The 22,190-nt window shown below is 42.6% G+C and overlaps 1 protein-coding gene across 5 annotated transcripts in view; it reads right to left on the bottom strand.

The window, feature by feature from the left end:
- The window catches only part of mtmr11 (myotubularin related protein 11), a 91,739-nt gene that overhangs the window by 54,629 nt on the left and 14,920 nt on the right, over positions 1-22,190 (bottom strand). For all 5 annotated transcript variants that reach the window (XR_012391312.1, XR_012391313.1, XM_073924511.1 and 2 more), the window contains one exon: positions 13,045-13,114. Coding sequence is in view for 3 of the 5 variants with exons in the window: in NM_001326441.1 (NP_001313370.1) it covers positions 13,045-13,114 (70 nt within the window). In the remaining 2 variants the exon portion in view is untranslated. The remainder of the gene's footprint in view (positions 1-13,044; positions 13,115-22,190) is intronic.

Here is a 22,190-nt window from a genome sequence, read left to right as displayed (position 1 = left end):
TACAGAAGAAACCCACGCCAACACAAGGAGAACATGCAAACTCCACACAGAAATGCAAACTAACTCAGCTGAGGCTCGAACCAGCAAAAGGCGACAGCACTACCCACTGTGCCACCGCACAGATACTGTATATACATATATATATATGGCTCAGTGGTTTGCCCTGTTGCCTCACAGCAAGAAGATGATTGAATAATTGATCGATATATACATACATTTTTGTTGTTAACTTACAGGCTGTCAGCGGTGTATATACAGTATAAAGCACTGTTCACCCCCGGGGATGCTTCAGTTTCTGCTGTCCTGCATTGGATGGTTATCTGAGATTGTGCGACTGTACTGATGAAGAGAGCATGTGTGTCTCTTTGCAATGTGAGCCCTTTGACCCTGAGCGGTCCATCTGCTTTTGTGCATCCATGCACTTAACCATACATGCTGTATATTTTGTACAATATGGCCAATTAGAAATGCAACAATTACAGATTTGGGTTGTACTATTATCAGGGTCCATACACATTTTTATTATTAAAATACCATGACTTTTCCATGATTTGTACAAGACTTTCAAGTAAATTTTCATGACCTAATGTTTCATGCAATGTCTAAATAAACGTGGTAAAAGAAAAACAATGCGTGTTCAAATTTATTACAGCAGATATTAAAACACACAACAATCTATTTAGTTTAAATTCATATTTATATCTATGTGAAATTGATTTAGATAATGCTTACACTGCACTAATAATGTGAGAGTATGTGATTGGTCAAAGACAGAAAAGAAGTAAAGACAACTAACTAATATTCAAGTGTACAGAGATCTGTTTTCCATGACTTTTCCAAAACTTTGTTTGTTTTTCTGTTTTAACAAAACTTTTCCTGGCCTGGGAAATGCCATGTCAAAATTCCAAGACTTCTCCAGATTTTCCATGACCGTATGAACCCTGATATATAGGGACCCTATCATTCACCCGGCGCAGTGGGGCGCAAGGCGTGGCGCAGTAGTCTTTTGGTAGTTTCAGCTTGGCGCAAGAGTCGTTTTGAGGCGTTGCGCTACGCTGTTTAAATAGCAAATACATTAGCGCTAATTTGTGCGCCCATAGGCGTTCTGGTCTAAAAAAAAAGGCGTTCTGAGGCGGACTGCTGGCGCGTTGCTATTTTGAGAAACTATAATAGATTTTTCATTAGACCAAAACTAACCAGGTCTAAACTCCGGCGCAGAGTTGCGCCCCGCTGACACACTGCTTAATACACACAAGAGAGCAATAGGCAAATATCTTTACATATGAAAAAATTTAAATATTAAGGATATATAAAGGATATAATAAGAATAGATATAGAATATAAATATAAAGGATTAAAATATTACAAAACATTATTTTCTAGCCTACATAAATATAAAAAATCACTGCTTTTATGTCTTCTTCATCTCGGGAGGCTTTTTCAGTTCATTCATAACAATTTGCTTTTGTATAATGTTATTATTATTAGCAGTATTATTTATTATATCCATATTTATAATTGTTTTATTTAAAACAAGCGTAGATTTGCCCACCTGCCAGGTTTTAGACCATATGGGGCATGGCAGGTGTATTTGGAAATAACTTAGTATTTTGATCACACTTGGTCATTATTGTTCATTTATTCGTTTGCTAGAAATTAGAACTGAATTTAGAAATAGTTTTCAAATAAATCTTTGTGCTTAACAAACAAAATTAATTATTTATAGGCTAATTGATGTCTGTGAGTAAAGGTTTCCCTATCCAAGAGCGAATGTGAAAGTAGATCCATTATCTCTCATTCTCACACAGTAAATGCTCTGTTTAACAGTTTTCTGTTAAAAAACTGTTAACTGTTAACTCTTTGCTTGTGAAATGCTCATTTTTTCCACTTAGACTTACTTTTTGTCCTGTAAATAGCGAATGCGCTCTTGGCGCGACGCAGCTGACTCTTAAAGGGAATGGGAGATGAGACTCTAATTGGTTTATTCTCGAAACACACCTATAACTCATTAAGAAAATAAACTCAACCCTTTTAGCCCATGTGCCTTGGCGCAAAGCGCATTTTACCATCCGTAAATTAGCAAAAATGCGTTCTGACATGCTCTGAAAGCGTTTGCGCCCTGCGTTTTGCACTCTGCGCATGGACCGTCAAAATAGAGCCCATAATCTGAGAAATAATCAGCGTTATCAACTATTCATTAATTTTGAAAACCCTACAACTTCAGAAAATCACATGAAAACTCCTTATATTCTAAAGTGTTATTTATTGCTGCTAAGTAACGTTCGAGGTTACAGAAGTAACCCTTCGTTCCCCGAGGAGGGGAACGGAAGTGCCATGAATGGGAGGATTCGTATCAGAAGCCGCTTATCTGGAGAGTATTGAACGGGCCAATGAATGAAATTAATTGGCAGCGTAAGCTTGCGCAGGTGTGCGACATCTGCAATCATCTCAGCATATAAGCACACCTGAAGCCAGCAGACGCCATCCTTTTAAGCTGAAGAGACTTTCAAACAGCTAAGGGACAGTCATTATGGCGACGGAATATGGCACTTCCGTTCCCCTCCTCGGGGAACGAAGGGTTACTTCTGTAACCTCGAACGTTCCCCTTCGGTTGGGGAACTTCAGTGCCATGAATGGGAGAATATGGAAAGCGCCATAATGACTGCACCTTACCAACACCCCCGATGAGGAGATAGTCAAGCAAGCGTGACGCACCCACATCATGGGGGGCGCGGTCCTCCAACGTGTCCCTGGCCCTAATTTATCCTACTTCAACAGAAGTTCTACGGATTTAGATATATTTTTTGGGAAGTCGTGAGCATCTAGATAATTCTAGGAAATACGACAGTACGTTGGGAAGCGTGCAATCCCGATAGGGAGGACGCTGCGGAGGCCATCCGTTACCCAAGGGGGGGATAGATGGCAGAATTTACCTATGGACTAGCCCTAAAAAGGGGGAGTACGCATAGCAAAGAATGGTTAGCGGAGAGGGAAGACACGGGTCCGCCCAGGGGGGGGACTTAACCGTGGCGGAATAAGCATATGGGATCGCCTAGTGGGGATCACGCATAGCAGGCACCTATACCCAAAACGCGGGCTGACCAGCGGGCAGACCTACAACGTAGTGGGCCAGCAAGTGACTCCTCCGCTGAGTCAGTGCTGGGGGCCACGGAGGAATCTGCAGGGCTCACCTGACGGGGAACTTTACTGACAGATAAAAAAGGCGCACGTACCTCCGTGTTAGGGAGAATGGCGCAGCAAGCGTGTTTCAACACCCTACCGAGTTGTCTCCTCAATCACCAAAGGGTTACCTAATACCCTTGAGGAAACCGGCTCCACTCGCAGATTGTAAAACCTTGCAAATGTGTTGGGTGTCGCCCAGCCCGCAGCTCTACAGATGTCTGTTAGAGAGGCGCCGCGTGCACGCGCCCAAGAGGATGCAACGCTCCGAGTGGAGTGTGCACGTACTCCCGGGGGACACGGCTGACCTCGACTCGAATAAACGAGTGAAATGGCATCCACAATCCAGTGGGATAATCTTTGTTTCGATACGGCACTTCCCTGCTGCCGACCGCCATAACAGACAAAGAGCTGCTCAGATGATCTAAAATTCTGAGTACGGTCCACATAAATGCGCAGAGCGCGAACTGGACAAAGTAAAGAAAGGGCTGGGTCTGCCTCCTCCGGGGGCAGCGCTTGCAGGTTCACTACCTGATCTCTAAAGGGGGTGGTAGGAACCTTGGGCACATAACCGGGGCGGGGTCTCAGGATAACGTGAGAGTAATCCGGCCCGAATTCCAGGCACGAGTCACTGACCGAAAATGCCTCCAGGTCCCCGACCCTCTTGATGGAGGCCAACGCAACCAGCAGAGCTGTCTTCAGGGACAGAAATCTTAGAGATACTGATTCGAGTGGCTCAAAGGGATCGGATCGCAGACTCGTGAGAACGAGGGCGAGATCCCAAGAGGGCATGAGAGGGGGGCGAGATGGATTAATTCGCCTAGCACCCCTAAGGAACTGGATGACCAGGTTATGCTTTCCCACGGTGCCGCCAGCTACCGCGCTATGATAAGCGGATATGGCGGCCACGTAAACCTTGAGAGTGGAGGGCGACAGCCTGCTGTCCAACTTCTCTTGAAGGAAAGAGAGCACAACACTAATCTGGCAATTTCGGGGGTCTTCTCTGCGAGAGACGCACCATTCAGTGAATAGACTCCACTTCAGGGCGTAGGCGCGCCTCGTGGAGGGGGCTCTAGCCTGAGTGATGGTATTAACCACCGCAGTCGGTAGGTTACCTAAGTCTTCCTCGCGTCTAGGGACCACACGTGGAGGTTCCAAAGATCGGGGCGAGGGTGCCAGATGGTGCCCTGTCCCTGAGAGAGTAGGTCCTCTCTCAAAGGGATCCGCCAGGGGAGGGCCGTCGCGAGGAGTGAGAGCTCTGATATCCAGGTCCGGTTGGGCCAAAGGGGCGCAACTAGCAGAACCTGTTCCTCGTCCTCCCTGACCTTGCACAGAAACTGCGCGAGCAGGCTCACTGGGGGAAACGCATACTTGCGCATGCCCCGAGGCCAGCTGTGGGCCAGTGCATCCGTGCCGAGAGAGCCCTCGGTCAGGGAAAAAAACAACTGGCAGTGAGCGTTCTCGGGGGAAGCAAACAGATCGATCTGGGCCTCCCCGAATCGCGCCCATATCAGCTGAACAGACTCGGGGTGGAGTCTCCATTCTCCAGGGCGTAACAGCTGTCGTGAGAGCGCATCGGCTGCACGATTGAGCGTGCCTGGGACGTGAATGGCGCGCAGCGATTTCAGCCGCGGGTGACTCCAGAGGAGCAGACGGCGGGCGAGCTGAGACATGCGGCGAGAGCGCATACCCCCCATGCGGTTGATATACGCCGCCGCCGCCGTACTGTCCGTCCTGACCAGCACGTGTTGCCGCTCCAGCACCGGTAAAAAGCGGTGGAGAGCGAGGAACACTGCCAACAGCTCTAGGCGATTGATATGCCAATGCAGCTGGGCACCCTTCCAGAGGCCCGCAGCCGCATGCCCGCGACACACGGCCCCCCAACCCGTGTTGGAAGCGTCTGTTGAAACAACAACATGGCTGGACGCCTGTCCTAGAGGCACACCGGCCTGTAGGAACGAGGGGTCGTTCCAAGGGCTGAGGGCGCGGCGACACAGCGCAGTAACCGAGACCCGGTGTGTGCCCGCGTGCCATGCGCGTCTGGGGACCCGATCGTGAAGCCAGTGCTGAAGTGGTCTCATATGGAGCAACCCGAGCGGCGTGACGGCGGCTGCGGATGCCATATGCCCCAGGAGCCTCTGAAAGAACTTCAGTGGGACCACTAGTTTGCTGTCGAGCTCCCTCAGACAGTTCAGCAACAGGCGAGCGCGTTCCTCGGAGAGGTGCGCTACCATGGTGATCGAGTCCAGCTCCATCCCGAGAAAAGAAATCCTCTGCACGGGGGCGAGTTTGCTCTTTTCTCGGTTGACCTGAAGCCCCAGTAGGCGGAGATGCCGAAGCACCTCGTCCCTGTGCACAATCAATTGCTCCCGCGAGTGGGCTAAAATCAGCCAGTCGTCGAGATAACTGAGTATGCGAATGCCCGCGAGCCGAAGGGGCGCTAGGGCACCCTCCGCGAGTTTGGTGAAGACCCGCGGAGACAGAGAGAGCCCGAAGGGGAGGACCTTGTACTGCCACGCTCGACCCTCGAACGCAAACCGCAGAAATTGGCGGTGGCGTGGAAGAATGGAGACATGGAAATACGCGTCCTTCAGGTCTATGGCTGCAAACCAATCCCGAGGACGAACGCATTGGAGAATGCGCCTCTGCGTGAGCATTCTGAACGGCAGCTTGTGCAGACAGCGGTTCAAAACGCGCAGATCTAGGATTGGCCGTGACCCACCGCTCTTTTTGGGTACGATGAAGTATGGGCTGTAAAACCCACTCTCCATCTCGGCTGGAGGAACCGGCTCGATTGCACCCTTCGCCAGGAGGGCAGCAATCTCCTCTCGCAAGACAGGGGCGGACAGGGGGTTGACCCTGGAGAAATACACGCCCGTAAACTTGGGGGGCCGTTTCGCGAACTGAATCGCGTAACCGAGTCTGATTGTGCGTATGAGCCACCGCGAGGGGCTGGCCCGCGCTAACCAGGCAGGCAGAGCCCTCGCTAATGGAGTCATCGCTACAATCGCTGACGTACCAGCGGTGGGGCAGCGCGGAGTGGGTGTGCTGATCCGGGAAGCACGAGGGTCCCGCGGAAAAGCTGGAGGAGAGCGATTCGCTCTGGCTCCGCACCCTGACTCCGGAGAGGGGGCTGGAGGGCTGAGGGAAGGGAGACCGTCCCCCCAGCGCTCGTGAGCCACTGGCGAAGCACGTAGAGTCTGCGAGCCGGAAGGCAGCGCGTCCCGGACTGGCAGAACTCGTGCAGTCACATCCGGGGAAGGGAAAAAGTGCTCTTTTACTGATGTTTTGGTGGCACTGAAAAGTACCGTTGTTATCGGGGCCCCGCCCTCCAGCGGGGAAAGAGCAAGTTTCCTCTTCTCCGGATGGCCTGTCTCAGGGACGCTTCGCGGTCCGTTTACCGGACTTAACGGCGCCCTGGGCAGGAGGGGCTGCCTGCTTTCGAGGTGAACGCCGCGCCCGCTTGGCCGGAGGCGCAGGCGGGGGCGGGGCAGCACTCGTTGGCGGGCGCCCTCGGCGAGGAACAGCGGAGGTGGATGGCTCGGCGGGCGGAGCGGGCTTACGGCCACGCCGATAGATGACATTGCCCATCGCATCCGACTGCTCTTTCACCGCCTTGAATTCCTGGGTGAATTCACCGACGGTGTCGCCGAACAGGCCAGCCTGGGATATGGGCGAGTCAAGAAAGCGAACTTTGTCAACGTCGCGCATATCGGCCAGGTTTAGCCAGAGGTGGCGTTCCTGAACCACAAGTGTGGACATCGTCCTCCCCAGCGCACACGCGGCGGACTTAGTAGTCCGAAGAGCATAGTCGGTCGCGGTGCGCAGCTCATGTAATAAGCTTGGGTTGGACCCGCCCTCGTGCAGCTCGGCCAGCGCCTGCGCTTGGTAGCGCTGGTAGGTGGCCATCGCGTGCAAAGCAGAAGCAGCCTGGCCCGCAGCCTTATAAGCTCTGGCTCCGAGGGAGGCAGACAACCTACAGGCTTTGAACGGGAGGCGGGGCAAACCCCGCCACGTAGAGGCGCCGCGCGGACAAAGATTGACCGCGATAGCGCGCTCCACTGACGGGATCGCCTCATACCCCCTGGCAGCTCCGCCGTCAAGGGCGGTGAGGGCGGAGGCACTCGCAGCACGGGCAGAGAAAGGTGCCCTCCAGGACTGCGTGAGCCTACTGTGCACTTCCGGGAAGAAGGGGACGAGAGGCTTCGAAGGCTTCGCCTTCTGGTCCTCTACGTAGCACCCATCTAGTCGGTCCGGCCGCGGAGCTGGGGGATAAACCATCTCCAACCCCACGGCCGAAGCAGCCCGGAAAGCACGGCTAACATGTCCGCTTCAGGATCCGATTTGACAGCGCTCACCTGCCCGGAGGGGGCGAGCGGGTCCGGATCTTCGTCGGACAGTGAAAGCCCACCCTCCGATGCCGCGGAGGACATCTGATCTCCGGTGTCAGCGAGTGTGAGAGCTACCATCTGGTTAGACGGATCACTCTCACCACCCGAAGCTTGGATGGAGCGCCGTGAGGAGCGAGAGGTCCGCGAGCCCGTGGGCGGCGGATTAGCTCCCGCTGAAACCCTCAGATCTGCCCGAGCGCCCGCTGCTTTTTTAGAACAGGAGGCAACTGGGGTGGCTCGCTCTCTTGCGAAAGTTAGCCGCGATCTTAGCTGTGCAACGGTCATGGCATCGCAATGACGACATGAACCGCCCGCGAGCACCGCATTAACATGCTGGACCCCCAAACATGCAATGCAGTGATCGTGTCCATCATCCGGAGACAGGAAACCCCCGCATCCAGAAACGCACAGTCGGAGCGCCATCCTGAAAAGGACGTGCTGCACGACTGTGTTGCTCTTTTAGGAAAGTTGCAACTATACGCACCGCTCTGGAGGACCGGACCCAAAGAACCGCAGGCAAGGGAGTAACCCAGCTCGACCGTCTGCCACCGCGAAGACCCACTCTGGACCGGGAGACACACTCGTTCGCTCTGAAGTGCTGATCAGCAAGAGGAACCCTCATCGACTCACTCAGAAAGGATCTGAAGCGAAAAGGATGGCGTCTGCTGGCTTCAGGTGTGCTTATATGCTGAGATGATTGCAGATGTCGCACACCTGCGCAAGCTTACGCTGCCAATTAATTTCATTCATTGGCCCGTTCAATACTCTCCAGATAAGCGGCTTCTGATACGAATCCTCCCATTCATGGCACTGAAGTTCCCCAACCGAAGGGGAACTAATTAATACAGCACATAATAGTAATAAAAAACAACAGTCAATTTCTTTTTAGGCTTAAAAATAAGTATAAAAAAAGGGGTTGTCATTTAAACAAGTTATAATTTTACATTGAAAATAAATGACAGAACAATAAATAAAAATAAGACTAAATAAAAAAAACTAGTATTTATCTAATGTAAATCTAAGCTACATATAAGCCAAGTACTTCCCTTTTAAGAGAACAAATGTAGTCAAAGGCTGCTGAACGTCTATCTTCTGATCAACTATATTACAAAATTGTTTGGCATTTTTCATTTTGTATTTTTTTCCCATGTTTATTCCATACAAAGTATGAAGCTGACCAGTCCAGTTTGTCATGTGACTTGCGGTGTGGCATTCTTTCAACTAGGTGTGCCTGGAAAGCGTAAGTGTGTCGTGTCACATCGCTCCCAATATGCGCGCACAAGCTGCGCCTCTCCATTGGAAATAACAAACTTGCACACGTAAAAGATGCAATATGTGAAGGGCCCTTAGTTAATAGCCTCAGCCATAGTTTAGCCTTAGCATACAAGCTTAGAACTTTAAACTAGCGCACAGTTGGCAACTTTTGTTTAGTTGCAGCAGTTTTGTTCCATGCAGAAACGCAGTGTTGAGAAGCCTTTATGATTAACAGTGACAAATTAAAGCGCGGTTATTAGTGAAATTGGTTAATCGCTGAATCCCTACGGCCAATAAGCACATCTGTTTTTACATTTTAAAGAATTTATATTAAAAATACTGCCACAGCAGATTATTGAAAAGTAATTCAGTTAATACTGCTCAAAGAAGTCAAATTACTGAGAAAAAAAAAGTAAAATTGTAATTGATGTAAAATGTAAACATTTTGTAATTTCACTGTCCAGAAATGAAAGCAAGCAAAAGTAAAACAGTGGTGGGAAATGCAGACAGTTGTGTGTGTGTGTGTCTGGTGTTTAAACAGAGACTATATGATCCGAATAACCACAAAGCGGCATTAATAAACGCTGCCGCTCCTGGAGGGCCGCTGGGTGTAAGTGCTGATCTGAAGCGTTTCAGATTAGCTTGTCTCGGTCGAGCTCACGGTCTGCCAACATTCCAGAGTAAAGCTGCTGCTAAAACACTCTGCTGACACTGAGATTATGGCGAGGGGCTGCAGGGCTTCAACACACACTGAACGATTGTTTTCTGAGCCCGTTCACACCCACACAGACCCACTGTTACGCTCCCGCACCGACCAAAACCATTCAGACCTGCAGGGGATCAGTGGCGCATTTAATTTATCAAAACACTGCAGCTTTTTCCACCAGAGAGCGAACTCGCCTGTTAGAACACTACACCACTGTTTTTGTGTGTCACATTGCACTAAACAAACACTCTGGACATATTAAGTCAATATGTGAATACTTAAATCAGATGAAGTCAGAATTATTAGCCCTCCTGTGTATTTTTTTCCCCAATTTCTGTTTCAAGAGTTCGGCATGCTGTCCCGGGAGAGAACACTGAGCTCGGAGATAATTGAGCCCAGGGCTCCCGCCCGGTCTAGAAGCATATCAGGAGAACCGAGATCAGGAAGGTCTTGATTGCTCCCCCTTTAAAAGAGGAGAAAAAAAAGGCGGAGATGGGGTGGAAGGGGGGATTCTTCCAAAATGAAGACAGAGCAATAAGGAGAAAGTGATCCCTTTATATTAATCTAGGATCATTCTGATTGAATTTTACTGATTACGGATGAGTGGCCAGGGGTCATATCATATCACGTGCTCCTCTCGAAATTAGTTTATGAAACTTCACTTATTAGAGAGTAGTTTTCAGCACATTACTAAACATGATAGTTTTCATAACTCACTTCTAATAACTGATTTATTTGATCTTTGTCATGATGACAGTAAATAATATTTTACTAGATATTTTTCAAGACACTTCTATACAGCTTAAAGAGACATTTAAAGGCTTTAATGAGTTAATTAGGCGAGTTAGGGTAATTAGTAGGGATGTATGGTATCAGAATTTCACGGTAAAGTAATACCTCGGTATGAATGGCACGGAATGATATTTATCGAATAATTTACAGGAAAAACAAAACTAATGAAAAAACTCGAAAAAAGTGCCAAAAGTGTTTATTTACCTTAGCGCTTAACATATCAATGACATACAAATTAGCCATCTATATTTAAGTTTTGTAACAGGAACTTCAATTTTTCAATATTTCACGCCTAGGCTGATAGGAATTGTAGTTCCAGCTACCTCCCGTTCGCTTCATTCATTCATTTTATTGAGTCATGCGCCTACGGTAATACTGAAAAAAATTACTATTGCCGTATGACGGTATTTACAATATTGTTACATCCCTAGTAATTAGGCAAGTTATTAGCCCCTTTCACACATACACAAAAAGGAAAAATGGTGTTACAGTTTAACTGGTGACCGTGTTAACAAATTGTCAGATTCGTCACTTTTTAACAACAAAAAAACATGCCCATACCAAATAAAGATTCTTATTACTTGCTGTCAGTGTCACTGTAAACATGATTGATTTTAATATCTGTGTAGCAGAGCAGTATATAACCAAAATTAAGCTAAAAAATAATTATAGTGTACATGTCATCAATGTGATTCGAACTCGTGTAGTCAAAATGTTCAGCACACATATCAATCAACCTATCTAACTGAGCAGTTCATAACAACACATGAAACCATCTGTATTATTATCTTTGATAGACAAAATGTGCTTTGCTGTGGTTGTGGACTCGTATTAACATGTTTCATCATGTTTACATGTTGTTTACATGTACTCGTGTTAAGAAGTTTCATCATGTTTACATGTTGTTTACATGTACTCGTGTTACATGTTTCTACAAACTCTCCCGCTGATAGAATAGCTCTAAATGACAAAACGATGTTGGTCAAGTTGGTCAAACCATGTTTTTTCAAAGTTGTAGACTCATGTCAACCTGTTTTACGCAGCTGAGGCCTTTCCAGCCGCAACCTATCACTGGGAAACCCATACACAATCATTCGCACACATACATACACTACGGACAATATAGCCTACCCAATTCATCTGTACCACGTGTCTTTGTGGGGAAAACCAGAGCACCCAGAGGAAACCCACGCAAACGCAGGGAGAACATGCAAACTCCACACAGAAACGCCAACTGACCTAGCCGACGCTCGAACCAGCGACCTTCTTGCTGTGAGGCAACAGCACTACCCACTGCGCCACTGCGTCACCATTTCTGTCACCTGACCTACATCTATAATATAACTAAATGCACTAAATCCATAACTAAATGCACTACAGAATGTTACGTTTACACACACATGCACAAATGACATGTAAATGCATCAGCTTTTTACAGCGTAATACTCACTACTCTTGAGTACTTTTGAAAATTCTACTTTTTACTCCTACTTTGAGTAATATTTACAACAGATACTTTTACTCTACTTGTACTACATTTTTAGTCAAGTGATGGTACTTTCACTTGAGTATGATTTTTGAGTACTCTTTCCACCACTGCTTACAATACAATAGCTTCTTAAATGTACATTCAGCAAGGGGAAATTAGTATTGAACACTTCATATTTTTCCGGGGAATAATACTTCTAAAGGAGCTGTTAACATGGAATTGAACAAGATTTTGGGAAAAACCCAAACAATACACACTTAAAAATAAAACAAAACAAAAAATCTGAAAAATTAGTTTTGTGTAATGACAATGAAATGACACAAGGAGAAACTACTGAAATACTGATACATATTTAATACTTTATATAAAAGGCTTTTTTGGTGATGGCAGCTAAAATACGCCTCTCATATGGAGAACAAAGCCACAAGCATTGCTCAGGTGTGAGTTTTAGAAGAGGTGTGGGTCTCTTCTATCAAATCTGCTCTTTAATTTGTAATTCTATTTGATTCAGATCAGGTGATTGGCTGGGCCATTTTACAGCCTTATTTTCTTTCTCTGAACGCATCTAAGAGTTTCCTTGACTGTGTTTTGGATCATTGTCTTCCTGAAATGTCCACCCTGGTTTCATCTTTATCCTCCTGCCAATGTAGATGTTGGACTGAATAGGCTAATATTCATTTACACTGAGGAAGGGCGGAGGGTGGCTGAAAAGCAACTGAGAGATTTCAGCTGCTGTCTGGGCTTTCACTGCCTTTCTACACCTCCCTTTCTTCTTATGTTTTCTGAGAAAGATGGTGACGTGTTTAGTACTTATACTCCCCAACCTATATATTTTATTTAATTCAAAATCTGAAAAACTTTCAAGGAAAAAGATGCAGAAGACTATCACTATATTGTGAAATATATGCCACACCTAAATATATATGAACAGTGTTTTAAATGAGGGTCAAAATATATTGATGATTTCAGAATGATCATGTGATACTGAAGCAGTTATGCTACAAAAACTAATTTGCAAGGAGTGAATACAACAGAAAATGGTTACTTTAATCGTACTAATATTCTACAATATCACAGCTTTTACATATTTGATACTTCAGCTTTGGTAAGCAGAAAATATTTTCCCACCCCAAAACATAAATAAACTCCATGCATCAGTGTAAATGACTTCAGAAGTCAAACACATGAAACAAATCAGGTGTCAGCATAAAATAAATATAGTATGACTTTACCTGGTAAACAGCAGAGGCCGAGCACATCTCTTCCTCGTGCATGAAGGCTACTGTGGCTCATCATCCTCTCCTGTAGAGAAATAATGAAGAAATGAAGGATATTACATCAAATATAACTCTTTAAAAGAATTATACACCATATATTATCTATGAAAAAAACAAGATTGAGCCGTATGACCACCCTGTTTTTTTAATGCATGATGTTTGAGCATGAAAAAGATTTATAAAGTTACAAGGCAAATTTACAAATCAACTCTGTGTCTATTTACACAGAAAAGCACATATCAAGAGTTTCAACTGACAAGGCTTTAAAATAAATGCTGATGTTTTGTGTTGCTAGGTGCTCCGCCATTTTCAGGAAAAAAGACAAGGAACAGCAGAACTTCATACACCTCTTTTGACTCGGGGTGCTTTCACACCTAGATGTTTGTTTCGGAACCTGGCGGGTTTGTCCCGTTAACTTGGTTCCTTTGGCATACAGTATGTGGACCATGCAACAGCATTCTGATTCACGCCAAAACAATCGAGCTGTGACCACTTCATTCAGGCATAGGTATAGGTGTAGCTATCAAGTGTTAAAGCTAATGTATCTACCAAGCATAAACAGTTTAATTAGGGATGACAGGGTTGGGACATGTTGTTGCAACTGTTCCCAATTACAAAATTCATTTAAAAGCTTGCCATATTAACAATGTACGATTTAAATTTTATCACAGTTTCATTCATTCATTTTCTTATCTCAGTCTCTTCATTAATTGGGAGTCGCCACAGCAGAATGAACCGCCAACTGATCCAGCATGTTTTTATGCAGCGGATGCTCTTTCAGCTGCAACCCATCTCTGGGAAACATCCTCACACACTCATTCACACTCATACACTACGGACAATTTAGCTTACCCAATTCACCTGTACCACATGTCTTTGGACTTTGGAGGAAACCCATGCGAGCACGTGGAGGACATGCAAACTCCACACAGAAACGCCAACTGACCCAGCCAAGGCTCAAACCAGCAAACTTCTTGCTGTGACAGCCTTAATATTAGGTGGTTAATTGGTCTTTATAATGCATGATAGATAAGCAGCCTTGAATGCAATCATAGAGTGTAAAATATATGGATGTAGTATCTGTGACGTCATCCATAGGTTTCTGAAGAACGCAAAAGAAGCCACAAGTAGGCGCGGCCAACCCTCGCCATTTTGTTCGCGCGTCATAGCACTCACAACGGGATACCAAACAAGGGCAAAGAGGCGGAGAGTGAGCGGAGCTACAGACACCTGCTGGCATTTTGCTTGGACCTGGTTCAGACACACTTTACTTTGGGAGAAACGCTTAATACTTTATCACCTGTGACTCGTTTGTGTTCTGACCACATGTGCTTGGTTGTATACTATATCAATAAAGTGTTTAGACTTTTAAAAATACTGTAGTAATACATTGAGCCACTAAATATTGTTCTTCTGACGTTTTTCAACAGGAGGAAAACGTGAAATACTTCCAAACACTTCAGATATAGTCTGTTAGTAAATGCAAGACTATTGATGAAATCCAGCATAACACTGTATGACAACGCTTCAGATGACTGTTCTAGAGCCTACAGCTAATCAATCCCTCAGATTCTGGAGTGCATTACAGCTCTAAATATAAATATAAACGATAAATGATCTTAAATAAAACAAATACATGTATAGAGATGGTATATAAGTATATAACTTTACTCACATGGGAAACGGAGCCCACGTGAATAGTTTGTAAGCACAATTAAGTGCACTCAGCATGCCATGCTATATGATAATTGTAGGAAACAAGTCCAAAAGGCAGTTGAGTGTGTAAAGACACATAAAACAACACAGAAATACGATAAATATGCAGAGTTCAGTGGCTAATCTGCAGGATTCAGCTGAGGTGACGTGACGGCGACCAGCAAGACCAAGCTGTCACTCAAGTGGCCACGCCCTTAATTATGCAAACTCAATATAACTTAATATAAAGGAAACAGATGAGTAATAAAAAAATTCCCCCCCTCACAGTTGTCATGAAGGGTAATATTAGCTGTATTAACCAAAATCTTTTTTTGTACCAGGCTGTAAACACCTTTTTTCTGCTGTAAAGCTGGCTATTCTAACAGTGGGCTTAATTGAAATTTGCTCTATTATGGAGCCAGGAGCGGCCAGGACTAGCGGAATTTCGAATGAATTGCAGTTTTAGTTACTTCCGTATTGGCTTCCCAAGAAGGAGCGGGAGGTTGCCGCTTGGATGCAATCAATTTATTTGCTTCCCCGCAAAAAAAAAAAATAAATGCTTTTCTTTGATTGTCCGTCTTGTTATTAGCCCTAATATCTTTAAAAAGTCTTAAATCAAGAATAATTTTCTAGACAAGCAAAAAATATTGTCTTGTTTTCAGAAATAATACGCCAAAAAAGTGAGTTTTTTTCCCTTAAACAAGCTAAATAATCTGATAATGTGATAAGCAAAATAATGTTATGTCAAAAACAAAAGGAGATTATTTTGCTTACCCCATAGGCAGATTATTTAGCTCATTTTAGCTTAATTTTGGTAGATTATTTTATAAAACAAGATTTAGGAAACTAAAATCTGCATCTGAGATGCAGAATGAGATAGAATCTAACATTTTCCATTAATCTGAATAGATTTCTTTTTTTACAAGATGCAAAAAAGCTGACAGCTATGCTTTAAAAAACATTAATGTTTGTCTGAATGCTCATTCAAGTTTCAGTTCCACCAGTGCAATAAACCACAGAAGCAGTTTCATTTACAAGAGGCTAAAACAGCTTGAACTGATGTTATCACTCTATATTAAAACAAGGTGTCTATCACTTACTGCGTTGGATACAGTATAACATTCTTGCAGAGTATTAGGAGCTCTTCTAAATAAGGAGCTCTTCAGAGACTTTTCTACATTGAGACTTTGAACCAGAAGAAGCATGTTGATTATAACTGCAGACATCTAAAGTTTGATCAACACATTCTACCATTGTTAAAGGCACAGTCCACCCAAAACTGAAAAATCTATCAGTATTTAATCACACTATAGTGCTGTTCCAATCTAGTACAGCCAAAAAATAAAACTGCATACTGAATGAGTAAATGGAGAACATGCGATTATTTTTGTAAATAAACCACATGTAAAAAAAAAATATTTTGCTCGATTTGCGAGTTTCAGTTCAGCATTTATAGATTTAGTTGCAAGATAACAAAGTCTAATAGGCAGCTTGACAACAATCCAGCAGAACAAGACGAGTTGTTTTCTCGTTTCCTTTAAACTTCTTGAGAGGAGCTTTTGTTTTTGAGCTTTTGGTGTTCTGGCCAACAAGACCTGAAGAAAAACAGCAAGAACAATGCAACAAAGTGTTACTGAAGTTCAGTTTTAAACTTTAACTAGGCCAAAAAGCAAAGCATAACAAAGTAATAGGATGTTAATTTGTCTGATTTTTTTCATGTTTAACCTTTTGAATAAACATTTGTTTTCAGGGGGCACGCGAAGGTAACGGGAATGCCACACAGAAATGCCAACTGACCCAGCCGGGACTCGAATCAGCTACCTTCTTCCTGTAAGTATATATACATATATATATATATATATATATATATATATATATATATATATATATATATATATATATATATATATATATATAATTTTTATTTTTTTACGTATTTATGTAATACTCATACTAAAATAAATATATTTTTAATGTTTATTTTAAAATATTGGCTATAGCAAAAGAGCACCAACTGGGTGGGAATAAACAAAGTAAGTCTCCATCTGCCAAATTCACATAAGTAAGACAATGGTTATAGCATTGCACTTCAGGCATCCTGAGTTTAAAGCGAAATTTTGGTGCATCACTTAAAAAAAAAAAAAAGGAAAAAAAAGAAAGAAGTAATTTATTGCATCACTATTGCAATAACGATACTTTTTTGTTTGGCTCTAAACAGAAGACAATAAAGTACCCCATTATGCTACTGTAAAAGTTTCTAATTTTGATTAGTCTCTCCTGGCAGGCCTGTGGTGGCATTTTAAAAATAAATAAATAAATAAATAAAATTCATGTATTGCAATTTAATTAGTAAGGAAGTAAGTCTGTTCCCTGCTGGTGAAATCAAATGACCTGCCCAATTCAACCTAAAGACCTTAACTTCAGTCATTTCCAAGAGACATTTTTTTATCAGCGTTTATCATTTTAGTACTCTATTTACTTGTAATACTATAAAGCCTAAACACCATAAATTAGAAGTAACAGGCTGTTCTGAGCTGTGAGATTTAGCCACACTATAACACTGTGATGCATTTGTACATTCACGACTTGTCATTTAGGCAGACTGGTTTTAATATAAACTGTTTGATTAACAAAAAAGTTTTAACCAGATGCTTTTATTGAACAGTTACCATTTTATATGAATAGTGCAAAATAACTTTCACTTCTAAGTTCATGACCCCTGTAAAAAAATAAATAAATAAAAATAAAACTTCTACATGTATTGTACAAGAACAAGGACTTGTTAAAGCACTTAAATATTGTTCCTTTTCTGTTGATTCACTGTCTGGTGCATGAATGATTAAATGCAAAAGTATAAACAGTTGAAGTCAGAATTATTAGCCCCCCTGTATATTTTTTCCCCAGTTTCCTTATAACGGAGAGATTGTTTTTCCAATGCATTTCTAAACATAATAGTTTACATAATAACACATAATTACATAATAACTCATTTCAAATATCTGATTTCTTTAATCTTTGCCATGATGACAGTACATAATATTATATTAGATATTTTTCAAGAGACTAGTATTTAGATTAAAGTGTCTTAATTAGGCAAGTTAGGGTAATTAGACAAGTCATTTTATACAGTAAATAGGGTTTGTTCTGTAGACTATCTGAAAAAAAAATTACTTAAGGGAACTAATAATATTGACCTTAAAGTTATTTTTAAAAAATGTAAAAACTGATTTTATTCTAGCCGAAAAAAAACAAGAATTTTTTCCAGGAGAAAAAATATTAAAGGAAACATTGTGGAAGGCTAATCCTTTTGACTTCAACTTTATATATATAAACAGTGATATTTTTTGCTTCAAAACTTTAATTATATGGTCTAATCTAAATGCACATGCTTCATCATGCAGTTAATACTTAAAAATAATGCTGAAATGTTTTTGTTTGCTTGTTTTTGACATGCATAATAATATCAACATGATGATTGTTAAAACAGCAATTAGGAAACTTTCTTAGATGATAAATATCACACACCCATAACATTACACACTACATGCAAAAGTATGTGAAAAAAAGCATAATAAGGGCGCTTATCTCCACATGATCAGCAACAATTGTGTTCAAAACAAACACTACAAACAGTCACAACAGGAGGGATAAAAGGTAAATGGAAATAGTTTATTGATAGATTGATAGAGTTAACCAGTGAGGCAGTGAGTAAAATCACTTAACAGTTCTTGGGTTCCTATCTGATTGTAAGTGGGAAATGTCAGATAAGTGCATTGAGCATTTAAAAGGGTGGTCCACTACAATATCATATTTTAAACTTTAGTTGATGTGTAATGTAGCTGAACATAAACAACATCCCCGAATGTAAAATGCTCAAAGTTCAATGCAAAGGGAGACCTTGGTTTTTACAGAGTTAGCTTAGCAAAGCCTCCAATGAACGAATTTTGGGGACTACAAAAAATACCTCCGGCCCTTGTGAGATCACAAAGGTTCTTTTACCGCATTCTTTTACACACATTCAAATGCTTTATTAAGTTACTTCTCTCAAAGTTTCTAATATTTGGGCTAAAAATGAAATTACCCGACACCAACATGTTCTTGCCTCTACATTTATGGGGACTTATAATAATAATGACTTATGGGGCATTGGATGATAACCGTTTTCACGGTATACCTTGGTTCGGAAAAGTCAAGGTTTTAAAACTGTCTGAATTTTCTGTAATACCGTAAGGTATGTGTAAGATTTTTTATTTACCTTTTATTTTTTGTTTTTTAGGAGAACAGTATCTCCAGTAGAAAAGAAATCCAAAGATGCGGTTTTACATTGTAAGGAAATCTGTGTTTTTGAAACCAATGAAGAGAGCAGAAGCAGTAATTCATTTTCATTATTTTGCCTGACATGTTTACTGCTCCAAAATATTTTAAATATTTCAAAAAATAGAATATATTCTCTACAAAGTAGAAAGAATTGTTGTTTTTTACCCAGACATTTAAAAATAATATATTTTAGAGCAGTAATCTCAATACCGTGATACCATGATAATTTTATCCAAAGTTATCATACCATCAGAATCTGATACCGGCCCATGCTTAATGAGAAACAAAATATAATCCAAATAATCCAATCTAACACTATGTCCTAACTACATGCAGTGCAAGCCCTTTGCCAATCCAGATTCCCTCTCTCAGCTCCCCTCATTTTCCTGTCTCAACTTCATTGTCCTATACCATAGAGGTTAAAAAAATGATAAAAAAAATTGTCTATAGAAACAGCTCCCATTTCAACAATGTGCCATCTGAACAACAACAAAGTATGACAACAATCACCTCAGGTGTTGATTATGTGAATTATTGGCTAACGTTATGTGATTTAATCGAATATCACTAAGTTACGAAGCATGTGATCTATCTCAGATGCAGAAAAACTAGTTCATGCTTTTATGACTTCTAGACTGGATTACTGTAATGCTCTGTCTACTGGTTGCCCAGCATCCTCTATTAACAAAGTTCAGCTAGTACAAAATGCAGCTGCCAGAGTTCTTACTAGGTCAGGTATGACCATATCACCCCAATTTTATCCTCCTCACACTGGCTGCCTGTTAAGTTCCGTATAGATTATAAAATATTGCTTCTTACCTATAAAGCTTTAAATAATCTAGATCCTGTTTATCTAACCAACCTTCTGTCTCGCTACAATCCAACCCGCTCTTTAAGATCTCAAAGCTACACTTCTTGTAGTACACATAATAGCAAAGTCCACTAAAGGAGGTGATCATCATATGAGCTCTCATAGCAAAATAACAACTTTTTTTGCGCATGCCGAAATTTATTCGATAAAGTTAATGTGCATGTTAATGTGTAATCTTCTAAAATAAAACGTTTATCCTACTCGTTTATGCGCACTTTTAAAATGTATGTTCATCCTGGCATTCTAATCAAGCATTTTTTATGCAATAAATCAAAAATGTGCAAAAGTAAAGTTTCACATACTAATTTCGAGAAGAGCACGTGATTTGATTGATCGCAGCTGTTCTCTCAACTTCAATTATTAGCAAGCCAATCGAATCATTCCAAACTCACTATAACTAGACGATCTTAATCCAGATTTTCTACGATTTTGCCAATCATTATTTCAAGTTCAGGAGAGAAGCAAAGGTTGCAAAGGGTGTTGTTTTCCACTCCTCCACTGCTGAGACTGCAGCTCTGCACAAGACTTTTGGCCAGCAGAGAAATTAAAATGGTCGTGCCGAACTGAGTCTGGTTCTCTCAAGGTTTTATTTCTTCACTCTCCTATTGGTGGTTTTTTTCCCTCTCCGCTGTCGCCACTGGCTTGCATGGTTCAGGATCTGAAAAGCTACGCATCGATGAATTTGCTCTTCAGAGTTTGGACTCTCAGTAATGATTTTAAATCACACTGAACTGAGCTAAACTGAACTGAACTTAAACACTAAAAACTGAACTACCCTGATCCAGTTACTATGACCATTTATGTGAAGCTGCTTTGACACAATCTACATTGTAAAAGCGCTATAAAAATAAAGCTGAATTGAATTGAATTGTTTTACACACATTGTTCAGCAACGTAGACCCCAATGGTGTTGAAATGGTGTCAAAAGAGTCACATACTGTATTTATAAGGTATAATTCACCCAAAAATGCCATTTTTGTCTAAGCGTAATGATGTATTTGCGGCCGCGAAATCACACGTGGCGTGAGCAGACCGTGACCTATTACCACAGAGAGGGCGAGTACGCGCGCATTTGAATGAAGTCTACTTTAGTAAACAGAACCTGCATTGGCTGTGAATAACAGGTAATAAATAGGCATTACTTCCTTATTTTCATTTTTTGAAGAATCCCCCATCCACCCCATCTCCCCCTTTTCCTCCCTTACCAGGGGGAGCTCTCGAGAACTACCTGATCTCGTACCCCTTACATGCTTTTCGACCAGGGGGACCCCTGCGGTCAATTATATCCGAGCTCAGGGTTCCAAGCTCAGCATGGTGGCGCAGTGGGTAGCACAATCGCCTCACAGCTAGAAGGTCGTCGGTTTCAGTGTGGAGTTTGCATGTTCTCCCTGTGTTTGCGTGGGTTTCCTCCAGATGCTCCGGTTTCCCCCACAAGTTCAAAGACATGTGGCATAGGTTAATTGGGTAGGCAAAAATTTTCCGTAGCGTATGAGTGTGAATGAGTGTGTATGGATGTTTCCCAGTGATGGGTTGCAGCTGGAATGGCATCCGCTGCATAAAAAACACATGCTGGATAAGTTGGCAGTTCATTCCGCTGTGGCGACCCCAGATTAATAAAGAGACTAAGCCGAAAAACAGAATAAATGAATGAAAATTAGCTAGTATTGGTATTGGTAATGGAATTGACTGGTATTTAAATGTTTCTGTCATGTCGTGTCTGCTGTGGATATTCAAATTGCTTTTCGCCTGGAATCTTATCGCGTGTTGTTAGACCACAGAGTAAACCTTGCAGAATTCCTAAAGCAATGCTGATTTACAAGAGATATTAAGCCTTCAGAAGAGCGAACAGCCTCACATCTTAAAGGAAGTCAGTAAATGTGCAATCAGAGCAGGACAGATAAAATGGAGAGAGAGAGAGAGAGAGAGAGAGAGAGAGAGAGAAACCCCACAGTAGCAGCACATTTCTGCTGAGGGTTCAGTTCTTGGAGTCACATGGTCGCCACCGCTATCGTGCAATCTCTTTCATTGCCTTTTTCTTCGTTGCCATTAAAACACATCCCTCCCTCCCTTTCGGCTTCTGAGGGTATAACGGCAGCCAAGACTCCTTGCAGTTTCCATTGCTCATGGCTTCCCCTTGGTTTCTGAGGCCAGAAAATGCAGCTGAAGAGACACGCAGGCCTGAATGAACTAGGCCAAACTTGCAGAAACCGGACAGCCT

This window comes from Danio rerio, chromosome 16, assembly GCF_049306965.1.
Source record: "Danio rerio strain Tuebingen ecotype United States chromosome 16, GRCz12tu, whole genome shotgun sequence".
NCBI lineage: Eukaryota > Metazoa > Chordata > Actinopteri > Cypriniformes > Danionidae > Danio > Danio rerio.
Note: the sequence above shows the minus strand (reverse complement) of the source record. Positions and strands in the feature narration are given on the sequence as shown.